Source organism: Dreissena polymorpha, chromosome 11, assembly GCF_020536995.1.
Source record: "Dreissena polymorpha isolate Duluth1 chromosome 11, UMN_Dpol_1.0, whole genome shotgun sequence".
In the NCBI taxonomy this organism is placed as follows: Eukaryota; Metazoa; Mollusca; class Bivalvia; order Myida; family Dreissenidae; genus Dreissena; species Dreissena polymorpha.
Window position 1 is genome coordinate 33,494,547 of NC_068365.1, and position 14,974 is coordinate 33,509,520.

Genomic DNA, 14,974 nt, shown 5'->3' on the forward strand with positions numbered 1-14,974 from the left:
AATGAACATGAAGGGATTAACATGATAGTCATATTTACTTCTTTTAATCGTGCATCAGAAAGCTGTAATGCCGAGGCTCTTGTTAATATTTAAAGGTAAAGTAATTAAATTGCACTTTAAACACATTTCTATTCTCCTGTATTGCTTTTCAATTTGAATACCATCTTGCGAGGTTGATGATATTTAGGCGTGTGCGTTTTATTATTATTTTTGAGCAATGTGTGAGATTTTTATATTTACCGTTTCAATGCGCAGACACAACAATTAATCACTTCTGGTTTATATACATGTAATGTAATTAATATGTTATCAAATATCATCCTTTCGGGTTTAACAATAATTTGTAGGTCAAGTCGCGATCGTTGGTTAAGCATGTCGTGAAGCAGGCTTAAACCCAAAATTGTTTCTTTGACCGTTCCAAACCCGTAGCTTTAATCATGTTTATATTTAATGTCGCATCGTATGTATCAGTTGTCAACTATTATTTATTCGATTGGTAATTTGCATGAAACAAAAGCAAGTGGGTGTTTCTTGAGTTGTTATTGTGTCCACATTTTACGTTTTTTAATTCCTTATTTTGGGACTGACCCTTGGGATCGGGACATGTATCAAACACGCGACGTGCGGTATTTTTATACGGCGATCGTTTTTGCAAATTGGTGATGAATATAAAGTGCGGATACGATGCATGACCTGGATATAATATTGACCCCGAGCTCGAAGAAAGAACGCGACACGCAGTTTCTTCGTGATAAACGTTTGTGCAAAATAATGTTAAAGTAGTGAATTGAATCATGAATGTTCAAATCGGACTTAATACTGTAAATGTTAACTTGAACTTTGAGCTAAAGATATGGATTTAACACGCAACTCACCGTATTCTCTATTTAAACATTTGTGGTAAGTGAATTAAAACTTGTATGTACAATAATAAACGGAAGGACGCGCAAACATACGCTCGACCAGTGTGATGGTTTCATCGAGTAATCACCATTTAACGCATACAGGCTCGTACCCAGACCGGGGGCCTTGGGGCCCGCCCCCCCCCCCCCCCCAGCTGGCTGTTGAGTTAGTTGTTTTTTGTAAATAATGGACCTTCTTCAAATTGTTCTCTCGTGAAACGGCAAACAGAACACATTCCCTAAAAACAAAATAGCAGATGTGTTTTATTGTCCCTGATAAACAAGGGGATTAGCGCTCGCCAGTGGAGATAAGCCCCAAGGCAATGTTTTCTTATCGCCTTGTACACACATCCCCCATCAGTCATTTACCCCTTTTTATCCTGAATGCATCATCTATCGATGGTTGATGTAACACGTCTTTTGATTGGCCATGGAAAGAGAAGCAGCGAATGGAAGCAACTGATACAGGCGGTTGAAAAAACAAATAATGTTTGGACTTGGGAGCAATAAGAGAGGAATTGATACTCATCATTTTTTGAACAGGTAAGTATCTTAGTCTAAGTCTAAGGCCCATAACTTCGCAAAACATCAATGGACCGGAACGAAAGTCATACTTCATCTTAAAGTAATGTCGGTAGACTCTCAAACCAAATATCATGTCAATATCTTAAACCGTTTTGAAAATAATTTCGGAAAATGAAATGCAGGACGGACAGATGGACAGAGAGCCCAACTGCTATATGCTATTCTATCGGGGGCATCAAAACCAGCTCAATATATGAACTAGTTGCGTAAAAAGCCTCCGGAAAACGGTTTGTGTGTTGTTCAGAGTTTATTTACAGGTCCAGACGGGCCCCTTCACGGGGTATTTTGGCTGGACCTGCCCCTGTGACCTTCCAAGGGAAAAAGATTAATTTTGAGCCAAAGTAGGTCAAATTTACCCCGGCTTCCCGGGTATTCGCCAAAAATATAATTTAGATCCAAATAGACCAGTGCACGGTGGCCAATGAGACCTTAATGTGCACTGGTGGTAGACAATTTCAAGACAAATTCATGTCTGAACTCAGCTTCGCCCAGGGAGTGCAGCACACAGCTCTGCTTTTATGGACACTCTCGTCGTCACCGGCCGTCGTCTTCATCTCCGAGACGGTTTCCCCAGTGCGTTGAGCGTACTGAGTACCGCCGCCCCGAGGTCCCTCTATAAGGCCACCGCTTCGATGTTCTTAGGACCACTCATCCCCCGCGAAAAGCAGCCCCAGGTCCGCCCAGTATGTCCTCCACACTGGTTGTCTCGCTGTCCCACCGTTCCCGTCCCCCTACAGACGGGACCTCTGGCAGGTCCGGGCCAGCGAATTATCGACGATAAACAGCGGGTGACAAGACCGCTGCATCTTGGAGAAGACAGCAATCCCAGCAGTGTGGAAGACGTCCGGCTCGAGGGTGACGGACTCAGCTGGATTAGCAGAGCCGCCCGCAGAAGTTCCCCTCTAAAGGGAAATATGAATAGGTGAGAGAATCTTCTGCGGGTGACTCTCGCCTCGGTCGCGACGCGCACGCTCCAGCCGCTGACCGAGCTTCGGAAAACGGTTAGTGTAGAGAAACAGTCCAAGGCCCATAACTTCGCCAAAAATCAAAGGACGGGAACGAATTTCACACTTTATCTGAAGGTCATGTAGGTATCCTCACATACCAAAAATTAGCTAAATATCTGAAAGCGTTGCGTAAAAAAACTCCGGAAAACGGTTTTTATAGAAAATTTCTAGTCGAATCTAATGTAGGAGTTGTAGACGCATTGGGATGGTGTATCTGTGTTGATGATGGTGAAAGTAAAAATGCGTAGTAGATGGTAATCATTTTATTAGGAATTTACTTTAAAACGGTAGAGTAGGTTTGAATTCAAAGAGAAAGTGCTTTTATGGTTATAAGTCAGTCATACTTTATGACGCAGTTCAATAGATTTCGTATTTGCTAGGTAAATGTTTTATTTTTTTCGGCATTCAAACGATATGCACATTTCATTTCATGTGCAAAACACGTACATTTTTTCGGATATATACAGCATTTTTCGCCGATTTTATTTATGTTTGCGTCCTAAATAAACAAACATAGGATGACGAATACACGTGTGGTGATACAGACGGTCTGATTTATAATATAAGGCATAGTATTCACCAAATATTGCAGCCAGAAAGACTATAGAATAGTTCAATAAGTGAGGGCTCGACGAGGGGGGCGGCACTGCCCTTTATCTCCGTTGGGGACCTGTGTCCCATGTCCCCCCGGCCTAATTTTCCGGATTTTAGATTTGGGACAATTGACACCCCTGATTATTATTTAATTTAATTTATTCCTACATTTCTGAAAGCTAAAGTTTTAAACATTGTTACATGATTTTCACACCAATGTTTAAAGCTTTAGACTTCAGAAAGGTGCTGATTTACTTCTTATATTCTCCAGCACCCTCCTCGGTTCGCCCCCCCCCCCTCCCCCCCCCCCCTCAGTCAAAAGTTCGTGCATATGGCTCTGGCATATATACTTGACATGTATGTTTTAAAGTAGCTTTTTAAAAATCATTGTGTTAAAAAGTACAAATATTTGTTATTTTAGAATGTTACATTATTTTGGAACGATAACCAGTAAACATTTCCTATTTTGAAGGGCCTGTAAACTGTTCCCTTTGAAAAAACCTCGGCAATCAATAAACCAATGGGCAATGAGTTGATCGCCGTGCTATTTAAACAGAAGCGGCACTCGTTTTATGTGAACACATTGCTAATTATAAATCACGTAGTGAACAGTTCGAAGAACATAATAAGTTTTTATTCTTTTGTGCAGGTGAAAGGATCATATTTAATCAATGCGCATTTATTAATTGACAAAAAAATCCGCACAAACAAATTAAGAATGTTCTTACCAAACATACACTCATAGCTCTACCACGACCCGCGACTTGTTTTCCATAGACCATGAAAACAGAATAAAATTAAGTGTGGTTTACTATGAAACAAACAACATGCGGAGTAAACTGTTAAAAAGTATAATTTTCTAAAAAAATCGTTCATTTAAATGCTCGTTCTTTAAGGCTCTATCTAGCAAACAAATACTCTCGGCAATTTGCAGCGCAGCAAATCCGCATTGGAAGTACAACTGTTACATTGAAGCTCTCACATTGTAAATTTGGCATTTCAGTTGCATCGATAGCATAAAATGTTGCATTTCACAAACCTTTTACTTTTAAACAATGTTAATTACTGAGCCCGACGTCATTTTGCATTATTGTGGTGCAATGACGCCAGAGAAACGCATGAATGTTAATTTCGTGCTGGAAAAAACTCGGCCAAAAACGCGGAGTGTTCATTAAAATCGGTCTTTAAAGTCGTGGTAAAATCAAAATGATTTACGGCTGAATTTTGATTATTGCGGTGAAAAACAACGATGTGTCGTTCCGATGCTTGTTATCTCGTCCTCGATGTTAAATTCCTAAGTATCGGAACACTAAGTATTTGGTTATAGCCGAAAAAAACCAGCAGTTATCCGAAATGTTTTAATTAAGTAATACCTGAAATATTTCATCTACAGTACCGTTTTCATTCCTTGTAATGACGTAATATCGTGACATGTTAGCATACAGTTTCAATTATAACAAGACTATTGCCAAGAAATAAAAGTGACCTACCGGTGAAACTCCACCATTTTCAGCAATATTTCTAGTCTATTTGTTGCCATAGCAACCAGAATTCTTGACGTTGGAACAAATTGAAATGACGTGCATAATCTCCATATTGCCATCTGTCCATCTTTCAAGTTTCATGAACAAATATGAAAAACTTTTAAAGTTATCGCAGGATCCCGAAGAGTGTGACAGACAGAGCGCAAACCATAAGTCCCCTCCGGTTTCACCGGTAGGGGATTAATAAGCAAGGACTCAAGCGGAGTATCCTGTTATGACCCGCTAACAAATAGCATCGTTCAGTATATTTTTAAGAAAATCTATTTGCGTAATGTTTATGCATCGTGGATGAATACCACTTAAATGCTCTTATTGTGCTGATACATTTATTCCAAAGAAATATAGATCCCGACCAAATATGTTAAAGTTTATCGAACTACTTAAGAGCTCAAACAAAATACCGTTAATAAAAACGAAGATCTGTCAATAAACGCAGATTCGTGTCAGGTTACGCATTCGCAATAAATTGCCTATTATATTACATTTAAAATAGTTAAAGTTCGATATCAATTTTTAATATGATCAAACAATGACCCACTATATCGTCATACATCATTAGAAAGATAAATGCATAATCTTTTGAAAAACATGCATGCCATTTAATTCTATGCGTCGTTACTCAAAATATTCATCTTATAATAGGCACACCGGTTTTGACAGCTGTGCAGCGGCCATTTTAGGCTCAAATAGTATGACCTACTTTCAAAGCCTGGAACCATCAACAGAAAAAGTAGAGCACTAAAAGGCTTTTTTTCTTATTGCTTACAAATATACCTTCAAATTGATACCAACACCAACAATTTGCAATGTATTTTACAAATCCTATGCAGCATGCACTGAAAAATGTGTGCTAAGTATCTAGTTGACTGCATGTAACCCTGCAAACTGGAGTTCCGGTGTGACCTGTCATCGCGAATTCCCGTCGATTCTCGCGGCCACCGAGATTTTAGTCAAGTGAGAAAGCGACCCGCGTCCCCTTATCGTGCTAATCTTATCTACACATGTGCAGGCATGTGGTGTCAGATGCATACCAGTAAACGCTCTTCATCCACAATGGGGACATGGTATACTTTGAAAATCTGCATCAGCCTGAAATGTTACAAAGATTCACCCATGATTTAACATATCCGAGAAAAAAAGAGTTAAAGTCTTGTGCATTTTTGTATAAATTTGAAAGAAATACGTAAATCAGAAGTATTTTATAAAGCAATAATACAGTTTTAGAAAAGGCGTATATGTACTTTTACATAAAAAAACTGTATCGGCCTGAAACGTTTCAAAGATTCGCTAATGAAAATATCAGAGACTGTTCACGTTAAAATCAAAAGCTTTGTAAGTCCTGTACAATTGTATAGTACCTTTAAAACGATACAAACAAACAATACAGTTTGAGGCAAAGGCGGATAAATACTTTTCAATAAGAAAATCTGCATCAGCCAGAAATGTTATGTTAAAGATTTGCTTATGAATATCTCCGAGATTATAAACATTAAACTAAAAAAATGTTGTTAGTCTTGTGCATGTTTGTATCACTGTAAAAATAATACGTAAATCATTAATTTTCAAACTACACAGTTCAAGAAAACGCGGATATGTACTTTTAAATAAGAAAAGCTGCATTGGCCTGAAATGTTTAAAAGATTCGATGATGAAAATATCAGAGATTATTCAGGTTAAAATCGACAAGTTTTGTTTGTCATGTACATTTTATAGTATCTTTATAATTAAAATGATACGTAAATCAGAAATATTTATCAAGAAACATTAAAGTTTCAGGCAAATGCAGATATATACTTTTTAATACTCAAACCAGAGACGTAGATAACACGTTATCTACGTCTCTGCTCAAACTCGGCCTAAAATCGGTCAAAGTATTGTTATTTAATACCTCCGAAATATATTTAAGTTAAAATCATAAAGTTATAGACTATACATTTTGTTATCACCTTTATCCTTATACTTTCTTGATTATTTAAAAAAAGAAATACAGTAATTATGTTTTAGTCAGGGTATTGAAAGGTGTACTTTTGTTGATAGATCTTTGATAAAACTAGCCATGTTAAGTAAAAAATGTTTTAAAATTCGAGAAACTGTTGTATATATGTGTATTAAATAATTATATTTTTACAAGATTTATACATACAGAATAATGTAATATAATTGTTGCAATTATAATACTGCGTTTGACTTTATGTGGTCACTATGTATTAACTTCATCCATGTGAAATGCTCACGAAAACATGTATATTCATTGTATAGTTAGATTTATCTTTCTTCGAAATGATGATTCTTTTGCATTTACTTGGAACGCATCTTATTATTATGTATGCATTTTTTTTCGGATATATACCTTTATATTCATAAAATAAACTATACTGTATATTCTTTTCTGTTCTACATTGAATGCCAGCTCGGTATTTTATCAATAATATGTCTGCTCATATTTATTACTTTTCCATCCCAACCATTTTTGTGTTGCACGTTATGTCGACGGATGGCATTTTCTAACCTTGAACTTCAGAGAACTTGTTTATCCATTTTATAAGGTTCTTTGGGAGACGTGGGTTGAATCTCGCAAATTTCCGCAAAGAATCTAAAAATAGAAATCTAGTGTCAGATTTAAACCAATCAAATCGCAGCTCGCTTGAAAGTCACGTTGAACAGGGCATGCTTCGCGTTAAATGGTGAACATGAGCGGAAGTTAATGGTTTACAAGTAAATTATTCAAAAAAATATACGTGAATAACACAATGTTTAATTATGGATGAGGCGCCCAAACGGAATGTGTTACATTGGTTCAGGAAAGGTCTAAGACTACACGATAATCCCTCGCTGAGGGAAGCATTGGACGGTGCAAATTCGTTTCGGTGTGTTTACATTTTGGACCCGTGGTTCGCAGGTGTTTCGCAAGTTGGAATAAATCGATGGAGGTTATAATACTTTCTTTATTTTGATTTGAGATACATTCACTTAATTTACTTTGTAATTCTCTGGAAATGTTGTATTTTGGAGTCAAATACGTTTAATATTTGTCGATAACTGTAGCACGAATAATGCAAATCGATTGTTCATTAATTGTCAACTTGACCTATTTTCACCTCAATCGCATTTGGTTGTTATGAAATGATACAAGTAACAACGATTTGTATATGTATAACATTATTATAATATTGTGCATGTGCACATTTTGATAAAATATTAAGAACATATAACTATCAGTTACTTGATATGGTTCGACAACTTTCTTAGTTTCTACAAACTGCAGAATATATAGTATTGAGTCTGTCTGTCACACTTTTCCGGATCCTGCGATAACTTTATAAGTTCTTAATATTTTTTCATGAAACTTGAAACATGGATAGATATCAATATGGACATTATGCAAGTATTTCATTTTGTTCCTACGTCAAAAATTATGGTTGCTATGGCAACAAATAGACTAGAAATACTGCTGAAAATGGTGGTTTTCTGGATCCTGCGATAACTTAAAAAGTTCTTAATATTTTTTTTATGAAACTTGCAACATCGATAGATGGCAATATGGACATTATGCACGTCATTTCATTTTGTTCCTTCGTCAAAAATTGTGGTTGCTATGCAGGGCCCTCAATCTGTCAAATCCATGGCCGAAATTCGGCCGCATTTCTCCCCCCCCCCCCACTAAAAAGTATACTTTTTTCCTCTTTTTGGGAAAAACATTCCCCCTAAAAAAATATATATATATTTTTTTTTTTTATAGATAGATGTCTCATGATTATTATATCTCAATTCTATTTTAATTTAATCTCTTCAAACAAACTAAATTATGAAATAAGCAATGAATATAGTGCAAACATGTACAAATGTAATAATTAGAGAGTAACTAAAAAATCCCCCAAAAAGGGAAACACCGCGAAAATTCCCCCTGCTATGGGTAGCGACTAGTGCTGCAACAATACGCCAAAAACCGTATTGCAATATATTGTCAGTACAAAAATCCGTATTGCAATATATTGCAATTTATTGCTTACTTGTACCAAAATTATAACTGGCTAGCTAATCACCCAAAACCAACTTAATTACCGGTACATGAACATAACCTTTTTGTCTGCCATTTAGATAACTATTATAAAGGCTTACAAGAAGAATTATTGTTCAGAAAGACGATTGTGGATGTTTAAAAGCCGGTCGTGTAACTCATCAGAATGCTGTTACCTAAAATTTGTTTTGATCATTATTACTTCTGTTTATAATAACATCAATTTACATTTTGATTATGTAATTAACTGTGTTGTTATTTTTTGTATTTCCATAAGCTTCATCTTTAATTTAACAGTATGACATGCAAAAGCAGATCTTGCGGTCTCCCATGTAACAACTGTACCCCGTATAATAAACTTTTTAGAATGCTATTTTTACGCAACAATTTATTTTACTCAACAGTTAACACCAATTTGTTTTGTTTACCTTGATACAATGTATCATTATTTCGGATGGCTTTTCTGGACGAAATGTGGATGAATTTTTGTAGAATTTTCGTACCGGTATGATAAAAATCGTATCGCAATTCAATATGCGGATTGCGTATTGCGATATATACCGATATACCGGTATATTGTTGCAGCACTAGTAGCGACCGCTTCCCCTAAAATGGATTGAGGGCCCTGCTATAGCAACCAAAACGAGAGCGCCGATGGCGTTAAAAGCATAGGTGCAAGATACAGGGAGAAATGGCGTCACGTGGTATAATGTAGTTCGATATCGCCATCCGCGAATTTCTCAAATCAATAATTTCAAACAATTACCGACTATTTAAATAGATAATCTTTCCATTTACATCAGTGTTTGAAACGCTTATGAAAAATAATTACCCAAGCCTTTCAAAATTTAAGCACGGACAGATCTGTATCGATTCTTTTCTCTATTCTTTTCACAAATGAAAATAGACGCTACCCTATTCGTCTGCGTCAAGAATTTGTCGTAAAACTTGTGGTAAGCGTTAGATGCAGACGTGCACAACAGATTGAGTTCTGAATACAGATTTCTGAATGCAGATTTTTATAGAAACTCCTCACAGCAGTTACTTCCCTTGCTTCGCCCGGTCAGTAACTTCTAGTATAAGGGAGGCCACTGCGTAGAAGATTGAGATTTATAGTGCAGATAGAATTGTTTTACGAACGAAATTTGTTTTAGGTTATAAGAAGATTTTTTGACATAAAACGGTCTTTGAAAAATTCACTAAAAACGGTGTCAGCAATATTCTTGGAAGAAAACGTTAGAAAAACGTTTCCAAAAAAAAATTGTAAGAATGACCATATACTAAATTAAATAGATATTTCGTCTGATTTTTGATCAGGTAAGGCTTCATAAAGGTCAACCGATGGGTGTGGATTTTCGAAATGTGGTATATACCATAAGCATAGGTGCGTAAACGCACCTATGCTAAAAATATAAACATATTCTGAAAATGGTGGATTTTCTGACAATGGTGGGACCGGTAGGGGACCATATTGCTTGACAATAGCCTTGTTTTATCTTAATTCTATTTCAATGTTATCTTGTCAAACATACTAAATTATGTTAAAAGAAATAAATATAGTGCAAACATGTACAAATGTATTAATGAGAAAGTAAGTAAAAAAATTCCCCCAAAAAGCGAAATGCCGCGAAAATTCCCCCTCATGAGGGTAGCGACCCACTTCCCCTAAAATGGATTGAGGTCCCTGTTACCAAATATACCCCAAAAATTATTAATACTGGTCAGCTAATATTTCTCGGTCGAAAGTTACGGTTTTTATTTAATAACTTTCAAAATAATACGAAAAAATATATATAAACATTACTGATACATGCTGGGTTTGTCATCTACAAGCGAATGTAAACAAAACATATTTTGGATGTGCGCTTGCGTATGTACATGGGCCGTATATGGAGTCATTAAAGGGAGGTAATTTTCCACTATAAAAATTTAGTATTTTGAAACAACAACATTAACATTAAAATGACGTAAATACATTATTTTGATAGTGAAATATGTCGCTTTCTGAGTGTGTTAATAGATTAATAATTTGTTTCCAATATCAGTTTGAACAAATATCTATAAATAAGCATGTTTATTTATAGATCTTTGTGGAAAGAAGAATATTATTTTTCAAGGGAGAAAATCCAAACAGTGAATTTATAAATTTAAATGAGATTTGTTTCTATTATATTTAATTGTTTACTAAGTACATTTTGTGAGCAATTCAGATATATGTTTACAGCAAATTGTGTGGAATTTTAATGTAAAATTTATATATCATTTAAATCATGTGTGCTTGTGAAACACATAAGTTTTTGGTAAAATAAAAGATTGTAATACAAATAATTGAGACCTGCTCAGGGCTCAACATTGACGATTGTTCGATTGCCCCTGGCAAGTAAAAGTTGGGTCCGGGCAAGTTATTTTTTAATTCAGTTGTCCGCCCGGGCAAGTGCAAAAAAGAACAAAGAACAACGTGTGTTTCTGTGGTTAAATAGTACAAATAATCGCAAACGATTTGCCTAATGCACGAATTTACCTTGCGATTGTTGTTAGCGGTTTATTTTGCTTCGGCTTTACAAGTTACTTAAGTCTGCAATATCCAATGAAAAATGCACAGAAAAATCATCCGAAAGTGCCAAAAGTGCGAATTGAAACAAAAACGCAACTTTTTATTATAATGTAAAAGTGAGTTTGAATGGTTGAGATATGATGAATCGTTAGAATCTGAAGCAATGTTTAATAATTAAATATTGGCACAAATCTACATTAAGACTTTAATTGGACTTTAATTACGGTAATAATTTTGTTAAATGTGCAAAAATAAAAAAGGTTTTGTGGTTTATAATTTTGATCTTTATTAAAACATATGAGGTTTACAGTTAATGGTTTACAGTTAAAGTGATATTTCATGTTTGAGCAAGTGGCTTTACGTTCAGGGTAAGTAGATTTTCTAAGTACTTGCCCGGCAGGGCAAGTTGGTTTTTAGGTTAATGTTGAGTCCTGCCTGCTCTATTACAGTAGACGAACGAAAATCTCAAGCACACAGTTCGGGTATCAGTAAGGGATTTCTTTTGAGCATGCGCGCGCTATTAATATCCCCCGCCAGGTCGCATTACATTCCTACGAGATTTGAAAACGTAACATTTGTTAAACTTTAATACAAGCATTTAAGGATTTTTTTGCTGTCAACTTCAACAAAACAAACATCTGTAAGTATCTGACGAAGCAAATTGCGTTGCAGCATTACAATACACGAAATAAATAGAACGTCAGGTAAATACTGCCGTCAGACAAATACTCGCTTACCAGTAGCCCTGCAGCAGTATTTCGATACCAGCCCTCAAAAGTTGACACTCGTGGAAAAAAAATTGGTCTGACACAAGTACATGTATGTCCAATATACAGTAGCTTCAATTTCCGATCGTTTCAAACAGCAGAAACACAAATATTACGACTGTTAGTCATTAAAACGGTTATTTCCCGTTCAATTAACATTAATGAACTGATAACAATACATTTTATAGTCATTCACACACCATCAAAAGTGTTTTTCACTCCGATTTGTAAATAAACAACCAAGAGCTTTAATTCAATAAAGCGTAAATTTTCTACTGGTCTTTTTATTGGTTAAGCGGAATTTCACCAAGGATCTCCATAAAAAGGTGAGTGAGAAATTGATGAAAACCGACCAATCATATTTTGTGTTACAAAATCTCTGATGCCATCAAAGGGTTTCCGAGAGTCAAAATATAATTTTTAGCTCATCTATTTTTTGAAAAAAAATTATGAGCTATTGTCATCACCTTGGCGTTGGCGTTGGCGTCGGCGTCCGGTTAAGTTTTGCGTTTAGGTCCACTTTTCTCAGAAAGTATCAATGCTATTGCATTCAAACTTGGTACACTTACTTACTATCATGAGGGGACTGGGCAGGCAAAGTTAGATAACTCTGGCGTGCATTTTGACAGAATTATGTGCCCTTTTTATACTTAAAAAATTGAAAATTTTGGTTAAGTTTTGCGTTTAGTTCCACTTTTCTCAGTAAGTATCAATGCTATTGCATTCAAACTTGGTACACTTACTAACTATCATGAGGGGACTGGGCAGGCAAAGTTAGATAACTCTGGCATGCATTTTGACAGAATTATGTGCCCTTTTTATACTTAGAAAATTGACAATTTTGGTTAAGTTTTGTGTTTAGGTCCATTTTATTCCTTAAGCATCAAAGCTATTGCTTTCATACTTGCAACACTTACTAACTATCATAAGGGGACTGTGCAGGAAAAGTAATGTAACTCTGACTGGCATTTTGACAGAATTATGTGCCCTTTTTATACTTAGAAAATTGAAAATTTGATTAAGTTTTGTGTTTAGGTCCACTTTATTCCTACAGTATCAAAGCTATTGCTTTCATACTTGCAAGATTTATGAACTATCATAAGGGGACGGTGAGGCAAAGTTATGTAACTCTGACTGGCATTTGGACGGAATTATGGGCCCTTTATACTTAGAAAATTGAAAATTTGCTTAAGATTTATGTTTTGGTCCACTTTACCCCTAAAGTATCATAGATATTGCTTTCATACTTGGAACACTCACAAACTATCATAAGGGTACAGTAAAAGGACAAGTTGCATAACTCTGGTTGTCATTGTTACGGAATTATGGCCCTTTTTTGACTTAGTAACTTTTAATATATGGTTAAATTTTGTGTTTCGATCCACTCGAAGTATCAAGGCTATTGCTTTCAAACTTCAAATACTTACATGCTATCATGAGGTTACTGTACCTGGCAACTTGAATTTTACTTTGACCTTTGAATGACCTTGACTCTCAAGGTCAAATTATTAAATTTTGCTAAAATTGCCATAACTTCTTTATTTATGATTAGATTTGATTGATACTTTGATGAAACTACTCTTACCTGACATACCACAATAGACTTCACCCAAACCACCCCCCCCCCCCCAATTTTTTTTTTTTATTTTATTTTTTTTTTTATTTTTTTTTTTAAGATCATCTCACATATTATCACCACACCCTCACACTATACCGCCCCCCCCCCCCTTTTTTTTTTTTAAACGGTTATGTTTGAAATACCGTCCAACAACCATCGCACCCAAACCCCCCCCACCCCCCCCCCCCCCCCCCCCCCCGAATTTTTTTTTTTTTTTTTTCGCTTTTTATACGCCCGTATAAAATACGGGACGTATTATGTGAAACCCCTTGGCAGCGGGCGGCGGGCGGAAGGCATCACTTTGTCCGGACTCTTAATTCAAATTGTATTCATCTGATCTTCACCAAACTTGGTCAGCAGTTGCATCTAGTTGATATCTAGGCCAAGTTCGAATATGGGTCATGCCGGGTCAAAAACTAGGTCATAGGGTCAATAAGTGCATTTTCAAAGGGGCCACTTTGTCCGGACTCTATTTCAAATTGTATTCATCCGATCTTCACCAAACTTGGTCAGCAGTTGCATCTAGTTGATATATAGGCCAAGTTCGAATATGGGTCATGCCGGGTCAAAAACTAGGTCATAGGGTCAATTAGTGCATTTTCAACGGCGCCACTTTGTCCGGACTCTAATTCAAATTGTATTCATCCGATCTTCACCAAACTTGGTCAGTAGTTGCATCTAGTTGATATCTAGGTCAAGTTCGAATATGGGTCATGCCGGGTCAAAAACTAGGTCACAAGGTTACTTAGTGCATTTCAAGCATTTAGCATGGTGTCCGCTCTCTAATTGAAGTAGTTTGCATCTGATCATCACCTAATTTGGTCAGAAGTTGAGTCTAGATGATATGTAGATCAAATTCGAATATGGGTCATGCCGGGTCAAAAACGAGGTCACGATCGGACACATAATGAATTTCAAGCATTTAGCATGGTGCCCGCTCTCTAATTGAAGTAGTTTTCATTTGATCTTCACCAAATTTAGTCAGATGTTACATCTAAATGATATCTAGGTCAAGTTCAAATATGGGTCATGCCGGGTCAATAACTAGGTCTCGAGGTCACTTAGTGCATTTCAAGCATTAAGCATGGTGTCCAAAACCTCCGAACGGGCGTATCTTGTGACAGTTTGGCACTCTTGTTTGGAAGATAATGTAATAAATGTCCACAACCCCACACTATACACCCCTCTTCACTCCACTCCTCCCTCCTTTGTGATTGAAAATGAGAGTCCCTTCACCTTTAAAAAGAAAATAGATGAGCGGTCTGCACCCGCAAGGCGGTGCTCTTGTTATGTTTAGATTTTGTACTTGCGGATCAAAAGACACAATAAAATGGTGTTTACTATACTTTTTCGATAACAATAGGTATTGTAACCGATTGAAAAAT

The 14,974-nt window shown here is 36.2% G+C and overlaps 1 protein-coding gene across 1 annotated transcript in view; it reads left to right on the forward strand.

Moving 5' to 3' along the window:
* Window positions 1-7,265: 7,265 nt before the first annotated feature.
* Window positions 7,266-14,974, forward strand: part of LOC127849743 (cryptochrome-1-like) — a 70,301-nt gene continuing 62,592 nt past the window's right edge. The window contains exon 1 of the mRNA XM_052382493.1: window positions 7,266-7,562. Coding sequence (XP_052238453.1) covers window positions 7,393-7,562 — 170 coding nt within the window. The 5' untranslated portion in view covers window positions 7,266-7,392. The remainder of the gene's footprint in view (window positions 7,563-14,974) is intronic.